General features: G+C 33.7%; 1 protein-coding gene across 1 annotated transcript in view; it reads left to right on the plus strand.

The window, feature by feature from the left end:
* PRKAA1 (protein kinase AMP-activated catalytic subunit alpha 1) overlaps nucleotides 1–26055 on the plus strand; it is a 61907-nt gene that overhangs the window by 20379 nt on the left and 15473 nt on the right. The window contains exons 4-6 of the mRNA XM_027863560.1: nucleotides 6197–6341; nucleotides 11037–11124; nucleotides 13590–13814. Coding sequence (XP_027719361.1) covers nucleotides 6197–6341; nucleotides 11037–11124; nucleotides 13590–13814 — 458 coding nt within the window. The remainder of the gene's footprint in view (nucleotides 1–6196; nucleotides 6342–11036; nucleotides 11125–13589; nucleotides 13815–26055) is intronic.

The raw sequence follows: 26055 nt of genomic DNA on the forward strand, positions 1-26055 counted from the left end.
AGAAGGCTACATGTGGCCTCCAGGCCACAGGTTCCCCACCCCTGGACTATGCCTTCAGGACCCTAGACTCCCAACTTAAGTTTTCTTTTCACTGTTTTGGCCAAGTGCTTAGACTAGGCATTTGACATAAGTCACTATACTTATTCAGAGTTTGACAGTTGGGCATACTAGCATATTTAACCAATTATATTATTCAATTATATCTATTTCCTTTTTACTTACTGGGTCTGATATCATTAGAAATTATTGTATCTACTATGTACCAGCATCCAAATCCTCCATTTTTCAACATCTATTAGTTATATTTTATTTATGGATATTGAGGTTATAACTTTCAAGTTTGTAGTTTCATTGGTAGACATTTTTGGAATTAGAGAAAACACAGTGACTCATTTCATTTTTCAGGTAACTTTCTAATGCTAAGCTAATTTTCAGAAATATAAATTCCATAACTTTGTCAAGTGTCTTAAGTATCATTAGATTCAAGTCAGTAAAGTGCACACATTTGTATATTTCTGTGTGTTTCTACACATACACACACACACAAACACACACATTTAGATTTTCCCCTTTTCATGTGTAATATTCTGCATTTTTATTCCATTTGTTTACTGTTTCTATTTCTAACACACTTTTTTTTTTAAATAAAGATTGAGGTTAAAAATGATGAAAAACCTTTGGCTTTTTGGTTATCATAAATCATAATCTTTTCTTTTTGAAAGTCATTTTCCTTTTTTTCTGTTTTTATACTTTATATCTTTAAAAACAATTATTTTAGGAGATAGGTCTGTAGATGAGTATGCGGAAAGAAGTTTTTGGAAATGAAGATATAAAAAATATAAAAACAGATTTTTAAGAATCTGTTTTCATAATTTTAAAAGATACTTTTGTGTTTCTTTTGTCATTTGATCTTTATGGTACTCTGTGAAGTAGGTTTCATTCTAAATTTCAGTTGAGGAAATTGATATATGAAGAGTTTAGGTAACTTGCCTGGGACCAACATTCAGTAGTTATCAGACAGTGTGTCTGATTTTATCTTTGTTTCCCTACTGCCTTACTCTTTATACAGTTTGTAGTAAATGTTTATTGGTTTGAATTTTTCTTTTGCTTTTCCTTTTCTAAGCTTACATTTACAAACTTTTCTTTTCCGCTGTACCATACTTTTCTCTGTATGACATAATATCCATTTTTTTAATAGATTTTTTCCAATTAACTCTCCTTGGGAACTTCTTTAATCTTCCCATCTATTCATTAGGAAAGCTTTTTTTCATGTATATTTTAAAATGAAAGGCCAATTTTTCATTTCTTAGAATGTAATTTTACTTAAAGATTGGCAGTCTTTTTAGGGAAAGGATATCATAATTCTTCATTTTTTTTCTTCTTTCAAAATAACATCCTAGTTTATTGTTGTTTTTTTTCAAACTTCATACAATTTAAGATATGAAAGTTTGTATTTAGAATGTTTAGCACATTGACCTATTTAAGAATATACTTAAATCCCCTGGAAGGGTTGGGGCTTAATAGCTTATTTGTTAAGTGGAGCATCATAGTAATAGACATGATCCAGCAGTCAGTATCTATCCCAGATAAATTTGTGGGGAGATTTTGGTAAACCAGGAAATGTGAATAGATGAGAAGAAAAGCATTAATGAACACTAAAATTACCATTAATATTTTGATGGCATGAATTATTCTATAAAGATGTGGTTTTTTTTTTTTAGTAAGCACAGAACATATGGTGACTATGTTTTATAATATGTATTTAACATTTTCTGCATTTAGATTAGAAAGAATGTATGTGTAATAAAGACTATAAAGAATATAGGCTCTAGTGAAAAGTATCATTATTACTCTTTCTGGTCCTCCTAAAACAATTACTTATTTTCTGAATTAGTAATGTTACTTTCCAATACAAATAAGAAATCTTTTAATCTAAATATTTCTGCAGAACATCTTTAAAAAAACCTGTGGTTTTGTTGATGCTTTAAAAAAAAATCAATAATACTATGATTTTCCAATCCCTTCCCCTAGTTGAACCTTCTCTTGTAACCAGGAGGTATAGTTAAAACAAATTGAAACACTGAGCATGTGTGACAACATTTCTCATTCCATATGCTATTGTCAGTGGAAAGTATACTACAAAATAGTTAAATCATGCTAATAAAATGAAGTCAGAAGACAAAAAAATTTAAGCTTTTAAAAATATTTGTAAACCCCTCTTCATCCCGCCAGATTATAGATTTTAGTACATAGTTCCCATCAGCACCTCTGTAATGGGCTATAAGTAAAATATCCTCCTTTAATAAATTGGCTTAGGACTGCTTTTGCATTAAGAGGCATAATAGGAATAATGGATAATGTAGTTAAATTACAACCAGAAATGTTTCCATAGTATAATGAAAGTACTATTTTATTGCCTTTTAAGTTTGTATCCATTCTTTTTTTTTTCCCCTTCAAAGGTATAATGTATGTATGAACTCTAGATTCTTAGTTGTTCAGTGTAACTGGACCATTTAAACATTGACTTTTTTTTTCTAATACGATTACTTTAAAAAAGTATTGCTGTATTTTTTTACATTGCATTCGTTTCTAAATATACCTTTCCTTCATCTCCTTTGTTACAAACCTCCCTATATAACAAAGATTAAAAAACAACAACAAACCAGTTTAGTAAGGTTAACTACATAAGACAATGTATAAAATATTCCACATTAATATTTTCTAATGTCTTCACTGGAATGAGAGAGATACATTTTCTCATATCTTTTATTGCCAGAATTGGTCATTCTAATTATAGTGTTCCATTTCATTTTAATTGTTTTTTCCATTTATGTTGTCATTGTGCATATTATTTTCCTGCTTCTGTTTACTTCACTCCATGTCAGTCTCCTAATGTTTCTCTGAATTTCTGATATTTGTGTCTTCTTTTGGCACACTAGTATTCCATTACATTCATATACCACAGTTTGTTTAGCCATTTCCCAGTTTATGGGAATCCACTTTGCTTTCAGTTTTTTGTTATCACAAAGAATGCTTTTGTGGATATTTTGGTATAAATGGGAGCTTTCTGTCTTTACACCGATGGAGAATATATACCTAGCAGTTGGATCTCTGAGTCAGAGAGTATTTTAGTTGTTTTTTTTCACCCACATAATTCCAGATTGTTTGCCAAAATGGGAAGAACAATTTATAGCTCCAGTGGTATGTCGGTATGTCATTGTGCTTGTCTTCTTGCAGCCCTTCCAACACTGACTATTTTAATCTTTTGTCATCTTTGCTAATTTTCTTGGTGTGATGTGAAAGTCCAGAGTTGTTTTAATTTTCATTTCTCTTATCAGTGATTTGGGAAAAAAAACTTTTGTATGGATGCTGGTAGTTTTCAATTTTCCTTTTGAAAACGGTTTGTCCACAATATGCTAGATTTTTCCTACTTGATAGTTTCCCTTTTTAATCCTGGCTGCATTGATTTTGTTTATGCATTTTTTTTAATTTCAGGAAATTGAAATTGTACATTTTATTCTGTACTCATCTGTCTCTTGTTTACGAATTCTTCTACTAACCATAGTTTTGAAAAATAGCTCTTTCCACTCCCCTGAGTTTAAAAACAAACAAAAAAAAAAGAACTTTTATAGTTGAATCTCATATCCATTTGGAACTTAATGAAATATGTGATATGATATTTTCCCAAACTACTTATCAATTTTCCTAGAAATTCTTAGATAAAAGGAGTCTTTCCTCAAGTAATATGGTTACTTTGAAAGAATCACATCTACAAAGTTGTTTTCCTGACAGGTTTTGTAGAATAGTGGGTTTGGGTTTTTGTTTTGGGTTGGGGGGAGGGACGGTTTGTTTTTTGCTGAAAAGTATAGTTTTCTCCCCTTGTTCTTCACTTTTGTAGATAATTCACATCTTATGACTTTGCCCTAAGTTTATTGTATTGTCTTGGGCTCTGTCTCTTAATTTTGAGATAAAACCTTTTAATCAAATGAGAGTTCAGTGAGATCCAAGAAGATCTAGTGTTTGTATGAATATTTTAGTTAATAGGGTCAATGTTACAGAGAGGTAATAGACATTTTTCCAGATTCACAAAATTCTATCAGCTTGCTTCTTCCTTGAAGAATAAAGGAGTAAAGTTTTACTTACTATTTGTATTTAATTTTCTTTTCCTGTTGTGTTTTTTTATTAGTTTATTTACTTTTAGATTTCAACATTCACTTCCATAAGATTTTGAGTTTTAAATTTTCTCCCCCTCCCGATTCTTTCTCCCACCCCAAAGACGGCATACAGTCTGATATAAGCTCTACATATGTACATTCATGTTAAGCATATTTTCCCATTAGTCATGATGTAAAGAGCAATTAGAACTAATGGGAGGAACCACGAGAATGAAGTAATAAAAGAACAAAGGAAAAGGAGAGTAAATAGTATGCTTCCATCTGCATTCAGACTCTATATTTCTTTCTCTGGGTGTGTATAGCAATTTCCATCATGAGCCTTTTGGAGTTGTCTTAGATTCTTGCATTGCTGTGAAAAGTCATGTCTATCACAGTCAGTTATCCCATAATGTGGCTGTTACTGTGTACAATGTTCTCCTGGTTCAGCTCATTTCACTCTGCATCAGTTCATGTAAGTCTTTCCAGGTTTTTTTGAAGTCTGCCTGCTCAGCATTTCTTATAGCACAGTAGTATTCCATTACATTCATATACCACAACTTGTTTGAGTATTTACTTTTCATTAGTAAAATAAATACAATCATATTTTGTAATTGCTTCCTACACATTAATGCTGATCTCAGGCAAGTTTAATAAGTTCCTTGGCAATATGAGCTTTGTTTAGTTATGTTATTTTGTATATAATAGTGGTATATAGTAAACAATTCTACCACCAAAAGTGTCATGGAAAACTACTTCCTATATACTTATATTTTTATTTGGGACTTACAGTACTTTTCCTTTGCCAATTTCAAAGCAGTTTTATTAACTCATGTTTTTGAAGATGATGGGGTTAATTAAGCATTGTTACTGTTTTATAAACAACAGTGAAGACACCAACAGTTAATATTCTAAAGGTATATCAGTGGCAGTGTTACCAAAAAAAAATTATACCTTGATAATTCAAATAGTGATACCATAATGCCATTTTGTCAAATTATTATATCTTGAAACAGAACCAGCTTAATTACATTTTTTTAAATAGCATAAGTATTGTCATAGCACATTTATTCTTTTTTTTTTGAGCTGGAGAAATTTATTAATTGTGACTTCAGTTGAGTGAAATAAACACAGTCGTTTTTGCTAAATTGTACTTTTGTTTCTTTAAAGAAATTGTTATAAAGGATTGTGGAAGTGGGGAGAGATATTTGGAAATGAAAGTTGTATAAAAACAAAATATAAAAACAATTTTTTAAAGAATTAGACACTTATTAAGTTTCTGCCACGAAAAAGGCAATGTATGAAATGTTAGAAATACAAAAACGAAATGACAGCCCCTTGCCCTTAAGGTATTCTATTCTACTAGGGAGATGTGACATGTACACAGATAGCACAAGGTAGGGAATGGTGATCTAACCAAGATCTAACCAGAAAATTTTGGAGAGTTGTGGATTATTGGCATCTGAGCCTTGAAGGGAGAGAAAGATTCTGAAAGTTAAGAGATGAAGAAAAAAGGAATGAGTTCTAGCCTTTGGGGAGGGGAGGAATTGGGGTTTACCAATACAAAAAGCATGGAGATAATTCAGTCGTCAGTAAAGTAGGAGACAGGGTTACCTACTGGAGAAGGGGAGAAGGTTTGGAAAAGCTGCTATCGGGTGTGTGACAATGGATGTATAGTTTTATTCACAGAAATTTAGCATCTATAGCTGTTGGAATGAATGTCTGTCAAATACTTACACTGCCGACCTCACAGGTTTGTTGTGAGGAAATAAATTTGTGAATTTATGAATCGTGAATGGAAGCTGTTATTGGCTGTCTCTTGTGAACTCATGGAGGGCAGAGACAATGTCATTTTTAATCTTTTTATCCCTAACATTGGCATGGTGCATTGCCTGTATTGTAGATGTTTAACAATAAATGTTTGTTGGGTTTAGTTGAACTTATTCATGTGCCTGCTAATAGGAAGTAAATATGGAAGAATTCATATTGCTTGATAGTTTTCTTTCAGAAGGAATCCCTTAAAATGCTTTTTTCCTTTTCTTTAGCTGGATGAGAAAGAGAGTCGGCGTTTATTTCAACAAATCCTTTCTGGTGTGGATTATTGTCACAGGCACATGGTTGTCCATAGAGACTTGAAACCTGAAAATGTATTGCTTGATGCACACATGAATGCAAAGATAGCTGATTTTGGTAAGAATTTTTAAAATTTAAAATGTCAATTCTATTACTTATTTATTTTTGCTATCTTATATTACTTTTCCTCATACAAAGTATTGCACTAGTCATCCAAAGCCATATATAATCTGTCTTCTCACTTGTCAACCAATTAAGACAGCAGAGAGGAGTCAAAGGAGTTTTCTCTCATACTGTTCAGTTTTATAACCTTTAAAAACTTAGGTTGAGTATTATGACAGTAGATTGTATGACAGTAGTTTTTGCTAGGAATTTCTATGAAATTATATTTGCAAAAAATGCAAAGGTTGTAAGATAAATATATTTCATTAATATTCAATTCCTGTTTTTTCTTTTTATGCTGTTTGGGGAATCTTTTAAACAATGTACTCTGTTATGCCTTGTTCAGTTATTTCTCTCATATAACCTTTTAAATAAGTAATTTTCCTACTTAATTGTAGGAATTTTCTCATTCTTGATACAGGTAGCAGAGGAAATAGCCCAGTTTGTTTTGACTTTCTTGTTCAATACTTGATTAGAAATGTTCTGCTTAATAAACTTCTTAACTATTTTTAGTTCAATAATTTATTTTAACATTTTTTTGCAGTAAACATTTATACAGGGTGTCCCAAAAGTCTTAGTGCAGTTTTAAGCTATTAAAACTATTTAGGCTTAAAACTGCACCAAGATTTTTGGGACTCCCAGTAGGCATCAATTTAGACAATTTGGCATATTAAGAATGTTTAAAAATATGTTTTGTGCAGTTATCTTTTGAGAGTATTAATGCGGCTTTATTTAAAAGTTTTTAAAAAGTGAATCCTAAACAGATGGAACAATGAATGGTGTACTTTTGTAACATCATGTTCTACTATGATATTTCTGCTGGATATTTTCTTTTAATATCTTTCATCCGTACAGAAAAAAAGTTTAATTTTTTAAATAAATTGCATAAATGAGGTACAGTTCTCATATTTGGAATAATAACTGTACACTGATGTTTTCTTCAGGTAACTTACATATATTCCCTCTTAAAAGAATTTGTAGCATTATACAACAGACATACAATGTCCAGTGTATGTTACGTTAACATGTAATTCTATCTTCTCAATTCCATCTCTGTAGCATCGTTGGAATTCATCTCTTCCTCAATTCTCTCTGTTACTACTCTTATACACGCTCTCATTACCATCTGTCTGGACTGTTATAGTAGCCTTCTAATTAGCCTTTTTGTTTCCACTTCCCTCCTGCCACCCTGTCCTTTATCTTGTGTGCGAAATAATTTTCTTATAGATACATTTGGTCATAGCATTGCCACTCATATTTTCTTTATGGCCTCCCAAGTAAGTTCAGATTCCTTTGCCTAGCATTTAAGGCTTTCCATATCCTGTTACCACCCTACTTTTCCAGTTTTAGATCATATTTATTTTCCTCCATATTTCAGCTTGAGGAAAAAACCCCTTTAACCTGGAAATTGAGGGAGTTATAGATTATTTGGTATCTGGGCCTTGAAGTGGGAAAGATACTGAAAGTTAAGAGATGAGGAGGTAACAATGTGTTCTAGGCATTGGGAGAGGGGAGGAATTGGGGTTTTATCAGTACAAAAAGCATGGAGATGATAACTCAGTCTTTTGAACACTCACTGCTCTCATGCCTGTGCTCAGATGTTTACTCTGTCTGCTTTCTTTGCTTGTTAAATTCCTACTCATCCTTTGAAGCCCCACTCAATGCCATCCCTTCTATGAAGCGCTCCTAATTTCCTACTATTAGTAATAATCTTCCTTTTCAGTTCCTACATAACCTTTTATTTTCTAATTTTTCTTATACTTAACCGTGTCCTATTATGCATACTATAGGTATCTGTCTTGGTGTCTTACCTGTCTCCTAGAGTATAAACTTCTTGAAGATAGGTACTGTGTCCCTCAGTTTTGCATTTCCCTCTCACAGTGGTCTGTGCACAATAGCAACTTAAAGTGTTGTATTTATAAAACAGAAAACAGTGTTAGTGAAGGGGTGTATGTGTGTGTGTGTGTGTTATCTATTGATACTATGGAAATGGGAAGAACAGAGTGTATATTAATGAACAGATCTTCGAGTATTAAGTGGTATTTTTTAATGGTCACCATTGGTAAAAGAGAAAGGAAGCAACCTTTTTTTCTTTTTGTGTCTTTACTCATTGAGAACATAGAAGAAAGCTAATATGGCAAGGTTGAATGGGACTAAATGATGTTAAACTTTGAAACACTTGAAAAGACATTATTTAAAATAACTTAGACCTTATAAAATTATGAAAAATTACAGAAATATGAAGAGAGGAAGGTCATAGGTATAGCAGGGTACAGGTCAAAATATATGTCATCATTTTTGAGAGAATTATATTTATTGCAAAGAATACCTTATTACCAATAATTGAATGTATGGAAGAAAACATTCAAATCCAAGGGAATGCTTAAGCATTTTTGTTAGTTTTGAACTGGAAAACTTTAAAAATCAAGTGAGGGTGGACCAGCCTCAGTAACAGCCATTAAGAAAGAAAGTACACGGTATATTTGGGGTAGAATAAAATGAAGGGGAATGACATGAGATAAGGTGGGGAAGACAGTGGAATAAGTTTGTAGAGGAACCTTGAATGCCAAGTGGAGAAGTTCAGACTTTATTTGGTAAACAAGAGGGAGCTATTGAAAAAATTTTTATCAGGAGTGTGACATGACCAGGTGTTGTCCAGAGTGATGGAGCTGACTGTTCAGGTTTGTCTGGGCCAGATAATACAGAGATTTCAGTTCTTGGTGCCATATTTTCACGTGGACATCAAGTTGGAATGTAGCTAGATGAGCATAGTTGTGGGACTATGCCCTACCTTACAATAATTGGTTCATGGAACCGGGGTTGGTTGAACCTAGATAAGAGAAGACCTAAGGAAAATATGACTGTCTTCAAGTATGAGAAGGAGCTGTCGTGGTAAAGAGCCCTTGGATTTGTTCTGCTTAGCCCTAGAGTGCACTCCTCCTAGAAGCAATAGGGGAAAATTGAAGTTCAATGTAAGTTTAAAATTTCCTAATTATCAGCTGTCCTGAAGTGGAATGCATATGCTTGGGAAGTAGCATGTTCCCTTCACATAAGGTTTGTAAGTAAAAGCTGGATAATCACTTCTTAGGCATGTTATTTATGTTCCTGATATTGTTCAGATTAGATGCCCTCTGAGGTCCCCTTCCACTCTGAGTCTGATAACCTACCAATGATTTCCTTGATTAATACTTAAAATTTAGACCACTGTTCTATTGTGTAACTGAAAATTACTTTATTTCCTTGTGCCTCAGTTAATTAAAAAAAGACCCAAAAAACATTTAATATATGCAGAGTGTAGTACCCATAGCAGGAGGTAGATATAAAATTTAGATCAGAAAAAATCCTTGTCCTCATGGACAAGGTTAATAGTTAACAATGTTAGTTAATAATAGTTTATAATGGAATATAAGTTAATAATGGAATAAAACACCATTATAGATAAAATATATGATAAAATATAGATTGTGAGGATCGCATACTAGTTAGACCTCATGCAGAGGTTTGAAACAAGCTTTAAAGAAAACAGGATTATAGAAGGCTGAGGTGAAGATGCAGTATGTTCTGGGCATGAGAGACAGCCTGTGAAAAGTCAAGGAAGTCAGAAATTAGATATCATGTCTGAGAAACAGCAAGAAGCCCAGTCTGGCTAGACTTCAGAGGACAGGAAGCAGGAGTAATGCATGAGAAGACTGGAAAGGTAGGTTGGAGTCAAGTTGTGAAGGAACTTAAATGTCAAAACAGATCCTAGAGGAGCCAGTGGAGCTTATTGAATAGGGAACCATCCTGGTCAGATCTGTGACTTAGTATTATTACTTTGGCAGCTGTGTAGCAGGTGAATTAGAGTGGAAAGAGACTTGAAGCAAGGATACCAGGATAAAGTTGATGAGTTGAACTAGGATGGTGTTCTTGTTGGGGGAGAGAAGGGTACAAGTTTAAGATACTTTGGAGGTAGAATTGCAAGACTTGGTAACTGATTGACTACATGAGGTAAAGAGTGTAGTGACTGACGTTGTGGACCTATGTAACCTGAAGGATAGTGGTACCCCCAACAGAAGCAGGGAAGTTAAGAAGAGGGGTGGGTTTGTGGGGGAAAATAATTCCTTCTATTTTGGACATGTTGAATTTGAGAAGCTTACAGTACATCTAGTTGTACTTGTCACTTGGTGAAATGGGACTTGATATAAAGATGTGGATCATAGAGGTGATAATAATAATAATAATAATAATAATAATGCATGGGAGCTGATGACATCATTGAGAGAGTTATACAGTTTCTTATGAGAACTAGGACAGGGTTAATAGATAATTTTGAATTTCCATTCTTATGTTCAGCTTTTCTAGATTCCTGTTTTTCTGGTCTTTTCTTGATTGGTAAACTTTTTACATACACAGTGTATCCTATTAACCAAAATAACCAATAGCTTACATGTCTACTATTTAAATACTAGCTGTTCATTCAAGGTAAAACTATCATGTTGCATGTTGAAATGATTAAATGTTTAAATGTTTGGGGATGATAGTGATGATAACTGATTTTGTTGAAGCAGAATACAGGATGAAGCTTTAGTCATTAAATGCAAACCCTCAGTTGTTAAAAACAATACGGTGCCACTGGGAAATCCTTGAGTAGCTGCTTTTGTGCACTTTCAGGTCTTTCAAATATGATGTCAGATGGCGAATTTTTAAGAACAAGCTGTGGCTCTCCCAACTATGCTGCACCAGAAGTAATTTCAGGAAGGTAGTGTTTCCTTTTTGTTGTTGTTGTTACAGCCCCTATCCTTTAGACTTTTGTTAGTCTACAAATGTCATATTCCCAGTGAAAGAGAAGATAGTAGTTAGAATTTTCACTTTTCTTCAAATCTGTTAAATTGAAATGTTTTTAGTTATATTGTATGTAACAATATATAATAATACATATCTTATTTTATGATACATTAAGGTTTTATAGAACATGTTTGATAAGTTTAATAATCCCATTTATGGTAACATGCATTTAGGTACAAGCTCAAATTCAGCTAATGTAAATATAGTATGTACTTTAGTTTTCATTATTTTTCCCTAATGAAAGAAACCTAATGTTCTTAAAACACATGAAGGGATGGTACATGTTTAAATACATTAAGGCATAAGAGTGTAATAATGCAGACCTACATAATGCTTTAGAAAAGTTTTCCTTATTCATAATATGAATCTAATAAAAATGAAGTTCAAGTTCAAAGTATTTTAATGAGCATATTAATTAAGCTTTATGAAAATAGTACTTGATAGAGAAATTGCTTTAAATGTTGATTTAAAACTTGTGACAGTTAAAGTTTCATTTAACTTTGGATAAATCACTTCACCTCTGTGGACCTCGGTTTGGTTATCTGTAAAAAGACAGTGTTAGACTATATTATTTCTAAGGTCCTTTCCAACTCTAAATCCTGTGAACATCTGAAACTATACCTGCCACTTTAAGTCCATAGTTACCACAACTTTAAAAACACAGTCCCCATTAAATATTGTTCAGGATTCTTGCTTTGTTAGCACTTAGCAGACAGAATTGTTTTAATAGATTAGAAGGCAGGGAAAATATGAAATTAAATATTATGGAAGTGAAACTATTTTCACTAGTTTTTTTCCATTAATTTTTAGTAACCTATCTAAAATATGTTTTTATTTTTTTAAACAATCTCTTGTGTTCTAGCTCTTCAAAATTGTTGTGGCAATATTTTGATTACTTCAAAAATCACTGAGGAAAAGTAGTTTAGCATGAACAATATTTATATCCCTACCTAGCTTGTCCAGAGAAATGGTGTTTGTGTGATTGCCCTTCTTTGAATAAAGCAGGTGGATCTAATTTTAAACCTACAAGCTTCATCACCTCCTCTTTATAGCAACATGATGTGCAAAATCCCTGACTCCTTTCCCCTGGCTTTCGTTTGTGTTGTCTGTTGTCTGTCACAGTTTGTTATATTGTAACCATGTTTTGGAAAGGCAGTGGTGGTTAGGACCTAGACATTGTGGATTAGCATTAAATAATTGGCTTTCTTGTATAAAGAATGGGATATACCTATGCTGTGGAATGTTACTGGAATCTTTTTCTCTGTCCTTGGACAGGTTGTTTCTGCCAAGCCTGGAATGAATAGCAGTTACGACTGGCAACATTTAAAAACCTTTTAACTTTTATGAAAGAATATTCTGATAAGTGGAGTAATTAAAATTTTATCAGTTTAAACAGAGAGAAACCATTCCACAACGTTAATGCATTGTTCTTGGGGGAAAAAGACATGAAACAGAAAGTGGTAAAAATGACTGGTTTTAATAATTTAATAATAATGAATTTAGCATATGTTTATTAAACCCCTACTGTGTACTAATACGGTAATATTCATAACAAGATATAGTATGTTGATCTTAGTCTATGAATAGTTAGCTCAAATGATTAACATATCATGTTGGTGATGCCAAATTCTTAGAATCATCCCTTCTGTATGCTAGTTAGGTTTTCTTTATTTCTTTAGCACAGACAACACCATTAATCTTGTAATCTGTAAGACAGGAATGATAATAGAACCTACCTCCCAGGGTGGTTGTGAAGATAAACTGAGATAATATTTGTAAATCACTTTACAAACCGTAAAGCACTATGTAAGTGCTTATCATTATTATTAATTTTGGTTTTTTTAAAATTTTTTTAATTTTAATTTTTTAAAATTATTATTAATTTTGGTCAGCTTGACCTGGAACCCTATGTTGTTGGTCACAAAGAAATTTAAGTGAGAGTGTGGCTGTAAAAAGTTCAGGAGTATCATCATGAATAATAAAAAAATTAAGGCACATTCTCTACTTATGATGTATCTCTAATGACATTTTTGTTGTTGAAGGATGCACTTTGATGCTCTCAGTCCACTGATTTAAAGTGAAAACAATGCTGTTAATAATAATTTGTCTCAGGTTTAAAAGGCTTGTCAGAATGAGATTATGTGAAGAGAACCAGATTATTTGAACAGTCTGTAAGTTTATATATTGATATTCTTTGTTTTAAAGATTGAGACTACTGATAATAATTATGTTCTTCTATTTGGTGTGACTACAAAGACCATTTTGTGACTAATATAATTTTTTCCATACAGTGCAAACTTAAAATTACGATTAATTCTCTTTTAGATAATAATTAAACATATCCAAGTTCTGTATTATTTAATGGCATGTTTTTTCTAGGTTGTATGCAGGTCCAGAGGTAGATATTTGGAGCAGTGGTGTTATTCTTTATGCTTTGTTATGTGGCACCCTTCCATTTGATGATGATCATGTGCCAACCCTTTTTAAGAAGATATGTGATGGGATCTTTTATACCCCTCAGTACTTGAATCCTTCTGTGATTAGCCTTCTGAAACATATGCTGCAGGTGGATCCCATGAAGAGAGCCACAATCAAAGACATCAGGTAAAAAAGCAGCATTGTGTCTACTTAACAGGTTTAGAAGTTCTTCATACAAACTGATTTTGAATTCATTATGTATGTTTCACTACTGTTGAGTGCTATCATTATCTTTTTTTAAGAGATAAGATAATTTTTATTACCCAAATTATTAATTGGAATATAATAGAGTTTTGAGTTGATAGTCAAATACTACTATAATGTCCAAATAGACAAGAAGTGGAATAAAAGATTTTATCCACTTAAGTATTCAGAGAATTAGGAAATTGGTGGGGGTTTCATACTACCAGCTGGTACATGAAGATGTAAATTAAGAAAGCCCCTCATCCCAGGTATGAAAACGGCCGGGCTTCCTTCCTCAGTCTATGGCGAAGGAGAGTCTTTGGGCCTTATTTAGGCAGGTGATGGGGTCATGACAGGGTCTGCCACAGGTACATAGTTCATAGAGCAATTCTGTGAGGGACATATGTTCTCATTGTCCTTCAGCACTTCACTCCTCTGTCAGCTTCCAGATCTCTCCAAAGTGAGGTGTTTTCTTGCTCCAAGCTCTCTTACTTCTCATGAAGTTTATCATCTTTTTGGGTCTGCTTCTCCTGACTTCTCTGAGCAGCAACTCCTTTTTTTTTCTTCTGGAAATCATTCTCAGGGCTTTGCAACTGTTCCCGGTTCATGTAAGTAGAGACATTTCTGTAGGATGCTGTCAGTGACTGGGAGCCCTTTTGACATGCTAGGAACTTGGCTCTCACATGCCATCTTCCAGTAGGGCAGTGTTCCACATCTTCCAGGAGCCATTATTATTTTTAAAATAAGGACCCTGACTAATTTCTTCCCCTTTACCTCTAAAATTCTTTGGTTCTTTTGCAGACTGATGGGAGTTTGAAAGAGAATCTCTAGGTTTTTATCTTCAACCAGAAATGTAATGGGAGTTAGAATGATTTAGAAACTGGGGATATATTCAGTTATATAGTCTTGGATACATAATACCCAATATGTAATATTAGATACAGCTTTATATAAGACTTTAGTAAAAAGTGTTAACTAAATAATAGAACATTTCTTTTAGTACTTTGGTGGATCCTTGGTTTTTGGGAGGTGGTTTCATGATTTCTGCTGATGCAGATCTCAACTCCCATACACCTTCTTCTCCTGTGTAATTGTTGTCAGTGTTTTCCTAGAGAACCTCTACATAGGATCTATTCAGTGGGCTGGAAGCTTTCTTCTTCTTCGGCTAATATTGCACTTGAGCTGCCCATCTGTTCCTTCATTATCTTTATATCACTGATCCACTTCTTTGTCTAGTGGGTATAAGTAGGCATCAAGATGTTTCTAACAACTTTCATGCCAGAAGTGGTATTTCTTAAGTTTTTTTTTCCTTGAGAACTTTTTCAAAATATTTGAATTTGTATACTGTGTTCTATATCTGTTTTCTGGGAAATTAATACTTTTTGAGACTAGGTAAAAGACTGTTGGATTCAGAACTACTTAATGCTGTATACTGTATCCTACTGGTGAACTCAAGACATTAGAGTACTACTCTTAAATAACAGACATGCTTCTATCATTTATGTTCAGACAGTAATTAAAAAAAAGAAATTGAGAGATCTAGTCTATTGTAAGAGCCTCTTCAAATTTGGATATATCATACTGAAAGTAAGGGTCAAATAGGATTGGAGTTTAAGTTTTTAAAATGTGTATAATATATTGAAACCAATATTTACTTTATAATCAGGGGTTCTGGCTCATGAGTTTTTCCAAAGAAAAATCAGCAAAGATGTGATCATTTCTGTGGCTAAGAAGGTGAGGATGCTGCTTCTCAGTTTGGGGAGGCTGTGGATACTCAGCCTTAGGAGTATATATGGGAGGTTTTCATGGCCATAGAGGAAAGAGTGGCCAAGAGTAGGAGACAGCCAGAGATAAGCTACTGAGAGTACAAGAGTAAAGGGTGAAAGCCAGGTATGGGCCTAGCTTCTAAGTGAACAATGGTATTCAGAAAGGCAGAGGAAAAAATTGAATAAAATTTTTAAAAGGCCAAAATACATTCAAAAGATATTATATTAGGAGCAGCCAGGTGGTACAGTGGATAGAGCTCTGGCCTTGGAGTCAGGAGGACCTGAGTTCAAATGCAGCCTCAGACACTAGACACTTATTAGCTGTGTGACCCTGGGCAAATCACTTAACCTTGATTGCCTCACCAAAAAAAAAAAAGAAAGAAAGAAAGAAAAAAGAAATTATAGTTTGAGATAAAATCAACCAGAAATCCTAAATGAAAAATAATTTTGTAAGGTTTCTGAGGAGTTTGGAACAAGTAAGAATAGTAAGAAATTCCAGAATGGTTCAAAAATGATCCTAAAGAAGTTATTAAAATAGAAATTTGGTCAGTAATCAGAGGTCTCAAAGCAGAAGTAATGAAGGCAATCAACAGTGTAGACAACTTAGAAAATATTATATGATGGAGAATCTAAAGTCTTTGAAAAGAGAATGACAGATTTGGAACTCAGAAATACAGAAGTGAAAAAACTTGGCAGAAAAAAGCAAAATACAATAACTTTTGAAAGAACATATGAATTCTGTATAAGCAAAGCAATGACTCATCTTGAATAAAGAGTGTGCTATGCTAATTTAAGGATCATAGGTCTCCCAGAACACAAGATACATTTTTAAAAATTAATTTTTAGTTAAAAAATTTTTAAATAATATATTAAATTAAGTAAACTACCTAGAACTTTCGAATACAATGTATTAATCAGATTCATAAATCCCTGCCAGAGAAAACCCCAAGCTTAAAATTCTGAGGCACATTAATAGTTGAATTTCAAAATTGCTATACTAGATAACATGTTATAAGCCGTGAGGAAAAAAGGGGAAAGGAAGAAAAAGAAAGGGAATAAGCATTTATATAGTATCTACTGTGTACTAGGCACTGTGGTAAGAGCTTTTTACAAATATATAAAAGCCATCTGCTATTAAGGACTTTAAATTTATGTAACTCCAGATTGCTTTATGGTTATGAGAAATTGGAGAAAAAGAATGAAATAGAATGTTCCTCCCCTCTCTCTTCCCCCTCAAAAAAGTAGCTCAGATTGCAAAAATAGTGTGACTTGCAAATGAATGTAATTGCCAATGAAAAATAATGGACTTTCAGGCAAAAAAGAAGCATTTAAGGAATTACTCTAAAGCAGAACAAAGGAAGCAGAACATTCATATTGCAAACCTTTCAAATAAGAGAAACATAAGAAAAGAGTAAAATTATCCGCAAGATACTTAAGCAATGAAACAATTGTCATGTTTATAGATTATTGTTTAAAGAAAGAAAGGATTGACAGGTGAAAAAAAGAAAAAGGACAGATTTAAGGAGGGAAGGATTTAAGGGGATCCTAAAGAATCAGGAGAAGGGAACTTTATTAATACTCTATGGACTAAATCCAATGCTTTTCAATAAAGCATGCACAGTGCAGTAGAAAGATTGTTAGAATTGAAGTCATAAGGCCTGGAAAAAATAACATAATCATATTAAAAAAAAACAACCAAAACCTTTTATTAACCATATTAAGCATAAGTATAATATATTAAGCATATGTATAATATGCTTCAGTCTGCCCTTTGAGTATGTCAGTTCCATAACTACTCCAGTATAATTAAAATGATGATACAAGCTAAGTGAATATTACAGATCAAGTGCTTTGCTAGTCAGATTTCCAAGGGGTTACTTTGTAGAGAGTTAGATGAAGTAATAAAATTCATTTGGAGAAACAAAAGGTCTAGAATCTCAAAAGAAACAAAAATAGTGGAGAATTCTTAACCAAACAAGAGATAGAGGGGATCACAAAACTAAAATAGGACATTCTGATTTCATGAAATCAAATAACTTCTCCAGAAACAAAATTAATGCAGCTGGAATAAGAAGGAAAATTGTAAATTGGTTAAAAAATATTTGCATCAAATATCTCTGATAAAGTTCTGATATTAAAACTATATAGGGAACTAGCTCAAATAAATGTGAAAAGAGCCATTTTGTATTTGTTAAGTAGTCAAAGATAGGAGCAAATGGTTCTCAAAAGAGAAACTGAAAAATCTTAACCAAATGAAATGTTGCTCTAAATTGTTATTGATGAGAAATTAAAATTAAAACAATCCCAAGTTTCATCTTATATCCAGCAAATTGGCAAAGATGACAAAAGAAAGAAATGTCCATTTATAAGGGGAAATGGTAACTATACTCTTGATGGAGCTATGAACTGGTCCAGCCATTCTGATAAACAATCTGGAATTATGTTTTGTTTTGTTTTATTTTGTTCTAAGACTAAAATAGGCTTTGATTCAGAAATCCTATTGGTGGACCATAACCTCAAAGAAGACAAAAAGGCCCCACATATACCAAAATAGTCATTATAACACTTTTGTGGTACTAAAAAACTAGAAACACAATGGTGCCTGTCAATTGTGGGATGACTAAATTGTGGAATATGAATGTAATGGAGTAATATTGTCCCATAAGAAGCAATCACTTTGAAGAATTCAGCAAAACATAAGGTAACTTAGATAAGCTGATTCAGAGTAAAATAAGCAAAATGAAGAAAATAATATACACAATGTCTACAAAAATGTAAACACAGCAATAAGACAAAACTGAACACTGTATAATTATAATGACCATGCTAAGCTCTGGAGAATAGATGAGAAAATGCAGATCCTTTCTTTCATTAGATAAGAGGGGAACTATAGGTTTGGAATGTTGCATGTGCTATCCTTTGGGATTTGTGTGTCAGTTGGTTTTGCTGAATTTAAAAACATATATATTTTTTCCAATTACATGGAAAAACAATTTTTAACCTTCACTTTTTTATAATTTTGATTTTCATGTTCTCTCCCAAGCTCCCTCCCCCTCATTAAGAAAGCAAGCAGTTTGATAAAGGTAATACATGTGCAGTCATTAAAAAAACAAAAAACAAAAACATTTCCATGTTAGCTGTGTTGTGAAAGAAAACACTGACAAAAAATTTCAAGGAAAATAAAGAAAGTAAGAAGACAGTATGCTTTGATCTCTACTCAGATTCCATCCATTCTTTCTCTGGAGCTGGACAGCATTTTTCGTCATAGGTCCTTCAGAATTGTCTTGGATCTTTGTATTGCTGAGAATAACTAAGTCATTCACAGTTACTGTATGTAATGTTCTCCTGATTTTGCTCACTTCACTTTTGCATCAGTTCATGTAAGCCCTTCCAGGTTTTTTTGAAAGCTTCCTGCTCATCATTTCCTATGGCACAGTAGTATTCCGTTGCAATCATATGCCACAACTTGTTCAGCCATTCCCCAATTGATGAGCATTCCCTCAATTTCTAGTTCTTTATCAATACAAAAAAAGCTGCTATAAATATTTTTGTACTACATAACTCCTTTTCTTTCTTTCTTTCTTTTTTTTTAAAATCCCTTTGGGATACACACCTAATAGTGGTATTGCTGGATCAAAGGGCATGTACAGTTTTATAGCTGTTTGGGCATAGTTCTAAATTGCTCTCCAGAATGGTTGGATCAGTTCACAACTCCGTCAAATGAGTCAGTGTCCCAATTTTCCCACATCTCCTCCAACATTCATCATTTTCTTTTTCTGTCATGTTAGCCAATCTCATAGATGTAAAGTAGTACCTCAGAGTTGTTTTAATTTGCATTTCTCTAATCAGTAGTGATTTTGAGCATTTTATTCCATATGATTATAGATAGCTTTGATTTCTCCATCTGAAAACTGCCTGTTCATTTCCTTTCTCTGTTTATCAATTGAGGGATGACTCATAGTCTTATAAATTTAACTTAGTTCTCTATATATTTGAGAGATGAGACCTTTATCAGACTTGCTGTGAAAAGTTTTCCCCAGTTTTCTGCTTTCTTTCTAATCTTGGCTGTATTGGTTTGTTTGTACAAAACCTTTTTAATGTAATCAAAATTATTCATTTTATATTCCGTTATGCTCTTTATATCTTGTTTAGTCATAAATTCTTCATTTCTCCATAGAGCTGACAGGTAAACTATTCCATGCTTCCCTAATTTGCTTAAAGTATCACCCTTTATGTCCAAATCATATACCCATTTTGACCTTATCTTAGCATATGGCTTGGGATGTTGATCTGTACCTAGTTTTTGACAAACTGCTTTCTAGTTTTCCCAGAAATTTTCTTCAAATAGTGAGTTCTTGTCCCAAAGGTTTGAATCTTTGCTTTTATCAAACATAGCATTACTATAGTTGTTTCCTACTGTGTATTATGTATCTGTTCCATTACTATAGTTGTTTCCTGCTGTGTATTATGTATCTACTCTATTCCACTAATCCACCACTCTGTTTCTTAGTCAGTACCAGATTACTGCTTTGTAATGATTGTAATGATGATTACCACTTTGTAATACAGTTTGAAATCTAGAATGGCTAGGCTACCTTCACATTTTTTTTCCCGTTAATTTCCTTGATATTCTTGACTTTTTGTTCTTCCAGATAAATTTAAGTATTTTTTCTAGCTCTACAAAATAATTTTTTGATAGTTTGATTAGTATGACACTGAATAAGTAAGTTAATTTAGATAGAATTGTCATTTTTGTTATATCGGTTCAGCCTACCCACGAGCAATTACTATTTTTCCAGTTGTTTAGATTTGACTTTATGTGAAAAGTGTTTTGTAATTATGTTCATGTAGTTCTTGGATTTATCTTGGCAGGTAGATTCCCAAATGATTTATATTGTCTCCAGTTATTTTTACTAGGATTTCTCTGTCTCTTGCTACTGGACTTTGTTGGTTATATATAGAAATGTTGGTGATTTATGTGGGTTTATTTTATATCCTGCGACTTTGTTAAGGTTGTTAAGTATTTCAGCTAGTGTTTTAGTTGATTCTTTAGAACTCTCTAAGTAAACCATCAAATCATGATCTTATTAGGAAGGTTTCAAGTTTATCCCCATTATAGATGGTTATATATATTATTCCATAATAGATGGAATGCTCTCGGTTTTAGATAAATACTACTTATCATTTAAAGGAAAGCTCTGTTGATTCCTATGCTTTCTAGAGTTTTCAGTAGGAATGAGTTGTATTTTGTCAACAGCTTTTTCTGCATCTATCTGTGATTTTTGTTGGTTTTGTTATTTATATGATCAATTATGCTGATAGCTTGTTTTTTAAATATTGAACCAGCCCTGCATTCTTGATATAAATCCCACCTGGTCATGGTGTTCGATCCTTGTGATATATTGCTATGATCTTCTTGCTTGCATTTTATTGAAAATTTTTGCAGCAACATTCATTAGAGAAGTTCTATATTTTTCTCTCTCTGTTTTTGCTTTTCCTGGTTTAGATATCAGCACCATATTTGTGTCATTAAAGGAATTTGATAGGACTCCTTTTTTGCCTATTTTTCCAAAGACTTTGTATAGTATTGGAATTAATTGTTCTTTAAATGTGTGCTCAAATTCACTGGTGAATCCATCTGGTCCTGGGGATTTTTTCTCAAGAGCTCATTGATGGCTTGTTCAATTTCTTTTTCTAAAATCTTTTTCTAAAATGTAGGCAAGATTGTGCTGAATCTTAGAAAATATTTTTGTTATTAAGGAGGGCTCTTTGGATAGCGAAAAGGAGTAGAGATTTCTTTTTTTTTCTTTTTTTTATTAATTTATTTTGATTTATCAATAATCACTTCCGTATGCTTTTGAGTTTAAAATTTTTCTCCCCCTTCCTCCCCACCACCCTCCGCAAGATGGCGCACAATCTGATATAGGCTATACATTTATAGTCATATTAAACATATTTTCACATTAGTGATGTTGTAAGTAGAAATTAAAAGCAATGGGAGGAACCATCAGAAAGAGGAAACAAAACTCAACAGAAAAGAAAAAAAAAATAACAATTCGGCTTCCATAGTTCTTTCTTTGGGTGTGGATAGCATTTTCTATCACAAGGCCTCTGGAGATGTCTTAGATCCTTGTATTGCCAGGAAGGGTTAAGTTTATCAATATTAGTCATCACACAACATGGATGTTATTGTGTACAACGTTCTCTTGGTTCTGCTCACTTCACTTAGCATCAGACCATACAAGTCTCTCCAAATTTTTCTGAAGTCCACCTGTTCATCATTTCTTACAGCACAGTAGTATTCCATCACATTCATATACCACAACTTGCTCAGCCATTCCCCAATTGATGGGCATCCTCTCAATTTCCAATTCTTTGCCACCACAGAAAGAGCTGCTATGAATATTTTTGTACCTGTAGGTCCTTTTCCCTTTTGTGTGATCTCTTTGGGATATAGCCCTAGAAGTGCTATTGCTGAGGAGTAGAGATTTATATGGCATAGGATGTAATGTGAAAAACAAAAGGCATCAATACAGCTGTTTAAAAGTAAGATGTGGGCCAATGATAGATAACAACCCGCCAACATTAGTGTAGCAGGGATTCCTGTATTGAGTGCAAAGTTCTAAGGTTTCTTCCAGTTTTTTTCAGCTTTCTGCTCCAGTTACCATGTATTATTCCTTACTGCCTGTTTACCTTCCCTGGCTCAACCATTTTACTGGCAAACCTTTTACTTCTATCTTTATGTAAGTAATTTCTTGTCCTAGTATATCTTTTCCTCTCACTCTTTATCACACCTACAAGCCAGTGCATACCTTGACTTTTATTAGAAACCTACATCTACCATAGTAACTGCCTGGTTGCAGAATCATAAAATATAAGTTGCAAGGGTCATTAGCAATCATCTGCCCAACTTCTCTCTACCTGACTTAAGCATGAACCTCTCTGCAGCATCCCTGACAGGTAGTTATCTGCTCAACACATGTAAATACTGGGAACTCCTTGCCTTTTTGAGGCCAAGCAAACTAAGCCTTAGGATAATAAGATTGTAGACTTGAGGGTTGATAGGGACCTCAGAAGCATCTTGTCTAACTCTTTCATTTTACAAATGAGAGAACTCATGCTCTGAGAGGTAAAAATAACTTTAAAATGTCACACTGAAAGTAAATGGCAGAATTAGGATTCAAACTCAGGTCCAGTCATTCTAAATCTATCATTGTGTTAGATTGTGAGCTCCTTGAGGGCAGAGACTATCTTTTGCTTCTTTTTGTTTGCCTAGTGCTCAGCACAATGCATGGAACATAGTAGACATTTAATATGTTTGAAAGCTATAGTCATGTTCCACGGAAGACATATTTGAGTACCAATTCCTTTATTTTATTAGCTGTCTAATCTCTTATCTTGTCTCTCTGTGTAACAGTTCCTTTTCTTCGGCCTGGAAATGTGCTCAGGTCTCCTTTATCTTAAAAAACAAAAACAAAAACAAAAAAACCTTCTTTTAACTGTACCATTTTTTCAAGCTATTGTCCTATATCTCTCTTTACTTCTATAGTAAAATTCCTAGAAAAAGTTGTCTGTACTTAATTACCTTCACTCTCCTCCAAACTTCACTTTTTCTGATGAGGGCATCATAGGGCATCGTCATCCTTTCAATTATTTAACTTACATTTGTTAAGCATTTGCTTTGTCAGGTCTGTGCTAAGCACTGGGGATACAAACATAAAAGATAAAACAACTTATACTTTCAAGAAGTTTAAATTCCAATGGGACCATACAAGTATGTGTCTGTTTATATGTGTGTAGGTTTATGTGGAATAAATATAAAGGATAAGCATAAAATTGTTAAATCAAAGTGTGGAGAGAAGGCATTCGAAGTTGCAGCATCAGGAAAGGTTTCATGTCTAACATGGTGTTTGAGCTGTGTCTTGAAGGAAGAGAGGTATTCTAAGAGGTAAAGGTAAAGAGCCAGTACATTTCAGGCATGGGGGACATTTTAGTACAAAAGCATGAAGATAAGCAATGGAGTGCTATAATGTGTGAAGAATTAGAGAAAAGGCCAGTTTGACTGAATTGTAGTGTATGAAAAAATGAGGGGTGACATGTAGTGAGTCTGAAAGAGTAGATTGAGGCCAGGTTCTGAAGGTCTTTAAAAGCTAAATAAAAGCATTTATATTTTGTCCTAAAGGCAATAGGGAGCTACTGGAATTTCTTAGGAGAAGAGTGACATCTGCATTTGCAGAAAATAATTCTGACAGTTATATGGAGGATATAGACTGAAGGGAGGAAAAGGTAGAAACAAGGACACCAATTAGTTTGCAGGCTATTGTAATAGTACAGCTGAAAATTATGGGAAGTCCTGAACTAAGGTGGTGGTCACATAAGCAGAGAGAACAGGTCAGATGCAAGAGATGTCTTGGGGGTAGGAAACTGCAAGATTTGTCAACTGATTGGGTGTGTGGAGTAAGGGACAGTGAGCCCACTCAGGTTCGCAAATTTTGGAGTGATTCTTGACTCTCCTCTCTCACTGAAAGTCTCATATCCAGTCAGTTGCTAGGTTTTGTAAACTCTTTCTCCACAGCATGCCTTTTATTCATTTCCTTCTCTTCCCTCATACAGGCACCACCCTAGTTCTTCATCCACTCTCACCTGAACTATGTAACTGTGTCCTAATTGGGGCTTTCAGTCCTGTTATACTCTTTACAGATAAAAATGAGGTCATTTCCTCTTTTCCCTTTTGAGCATTTTGACTGAATTATTTAAGGTGAATGTAATCAAACAGAACATTTCCTGAAGGAAATTATTGTTATCGTTACTATTTTTATTGATGAGGATAATAATAGCTATCATTTATATAATGATAGTCACATTATTAATAATTATCTCATTTTATCTTTATAACCCTGGGAGGTAGGTGCTGTTATTATCCCTATTTTACAGATGAAGAAACTGAGAGAGACAGCAGTTAAGTGCAGCTTGTACTCTCACATCTATTGTAGAGTGAAGAAATAGAGAAATTCTAATAAAGAATTTAACAAGAGCCTTCAAACCAATTCAGTATAACAAATGTGTCTTGATGCTTGGTGACTTCATTCTTAAGTGGGCACAAAATTAATCATAACCTTCTTTTAAATAGTATCTTTGATATAACTTCTGCTTTTTTTACCCTTTTGATTCTCAAGTTATTCCATTCATGAGTTTCATATTTCCAGGCCTCTGTAGTAGCTATGAGTTAATACTTGGCTCATTGCACTGAGATCTGAAGTTGATCTTGTTTATTTTATTACCTGTATTCTGCTCATTGCTAGAAACATGGAATCCTATGAGCACAATTTTCCCCCCTCTTCCCATATATTTTCTTCAAATCACTGAACCACCTCTGTTGTTTTTCTCTTTTCTAGTTTCCATACTTTTTATTTTCTGTTATCTCAATTAGCAGTTCTTTGTGGTCATTTTTTTCTCTTTCCCTTTCATTCCCAGTCTAAAGTCTTCTAATCAGATAAGGAAGACTCCAGGTTAAATTAGATTGTTCCTTACCATTACTGTTGTGGTCTGAGAGATTTAGACCCCTTAAGGACCAGAGTGTAGGAGGATGGGGTCGTCTGGAATGAATTCACAGATTCAAGCATTCTTTAAATCAAGGTGGCAGAGATTTATTGTTACGCTATACAGCAGGCAGAGGTCCTTAAGGAATTCTGCCATGGTGGGCAGAGCTCCTTAGGAAACTTGCAACCTAATAGGAATGATGCTAAAGCTTATCTAGGAAAAGTAGTGAATTATGTGTCAAGTATGCTAATTAGATGGTAACATACAACTATGTCATTCACTACTGGAAACCATGGGGAGGGGGGTTTCCTAAGGGGTGTGTTTTTGGTATGTTATGTCTGAAACAAGATAGCTTTGAGAGTTGTCTGTAGCTTGACCTCTGGATTCTATATGGTAACTGTGAGCATCAGTACTTGATAGTTCTGCTGGTACAAGATAGTCCTGTTCATACAAGGGAAATTCTACAGAGGTCAGCTTGTTCTTGTAACAGGGAGAGATAGTTTGCCTCACTGGGCCCACTCATGAGTAATTGCCAGAGATAGGGTCCTTGGCCTGGAGGGAAACTGTCAGGGATAGTGTTTCTGAGGCCAGGGAAAAATTTGGGGTCCAAGCACAGGTACCCAAGCACCTCATCATTACTATGTCCGTTCTGTCCTTGGGCAAGAGTTCATCATTCTTGTGTCTAGAGTGTGGTCTAGAAAGTGAATTATCATCATCTGACACTGTCTTCTTAGCCAATGTTCTCTTCCAGTGTTTTCCTTTGTTATATGAGATATTCATTTAAATTGGAAATAATGGGTAAAACAGTAACTGTGTTTTAATGTCCTAAAGTTGCCTGCCAAAAACTTCATATTCCTTAGAGATTTTTTCCAAATTCT

This window comes from Vombatus ursinus, unplaced genomic scaffold (genome assembly GCF_900497805.2).
Source record: "Vombatus ursinus unplaced genomic scaffold, bare-nosed wombat genome assembly UNPS02014772.1, whole genome shotgun sequence".
In the NCBI taxonomy this organism is placed as follows: domain Eukaryota; kingdom Metazoa; phylum Chordata; class Mammalia; order Diprotodontia; family Vombatidae; genus Vombatus; species Vombatus ursinus.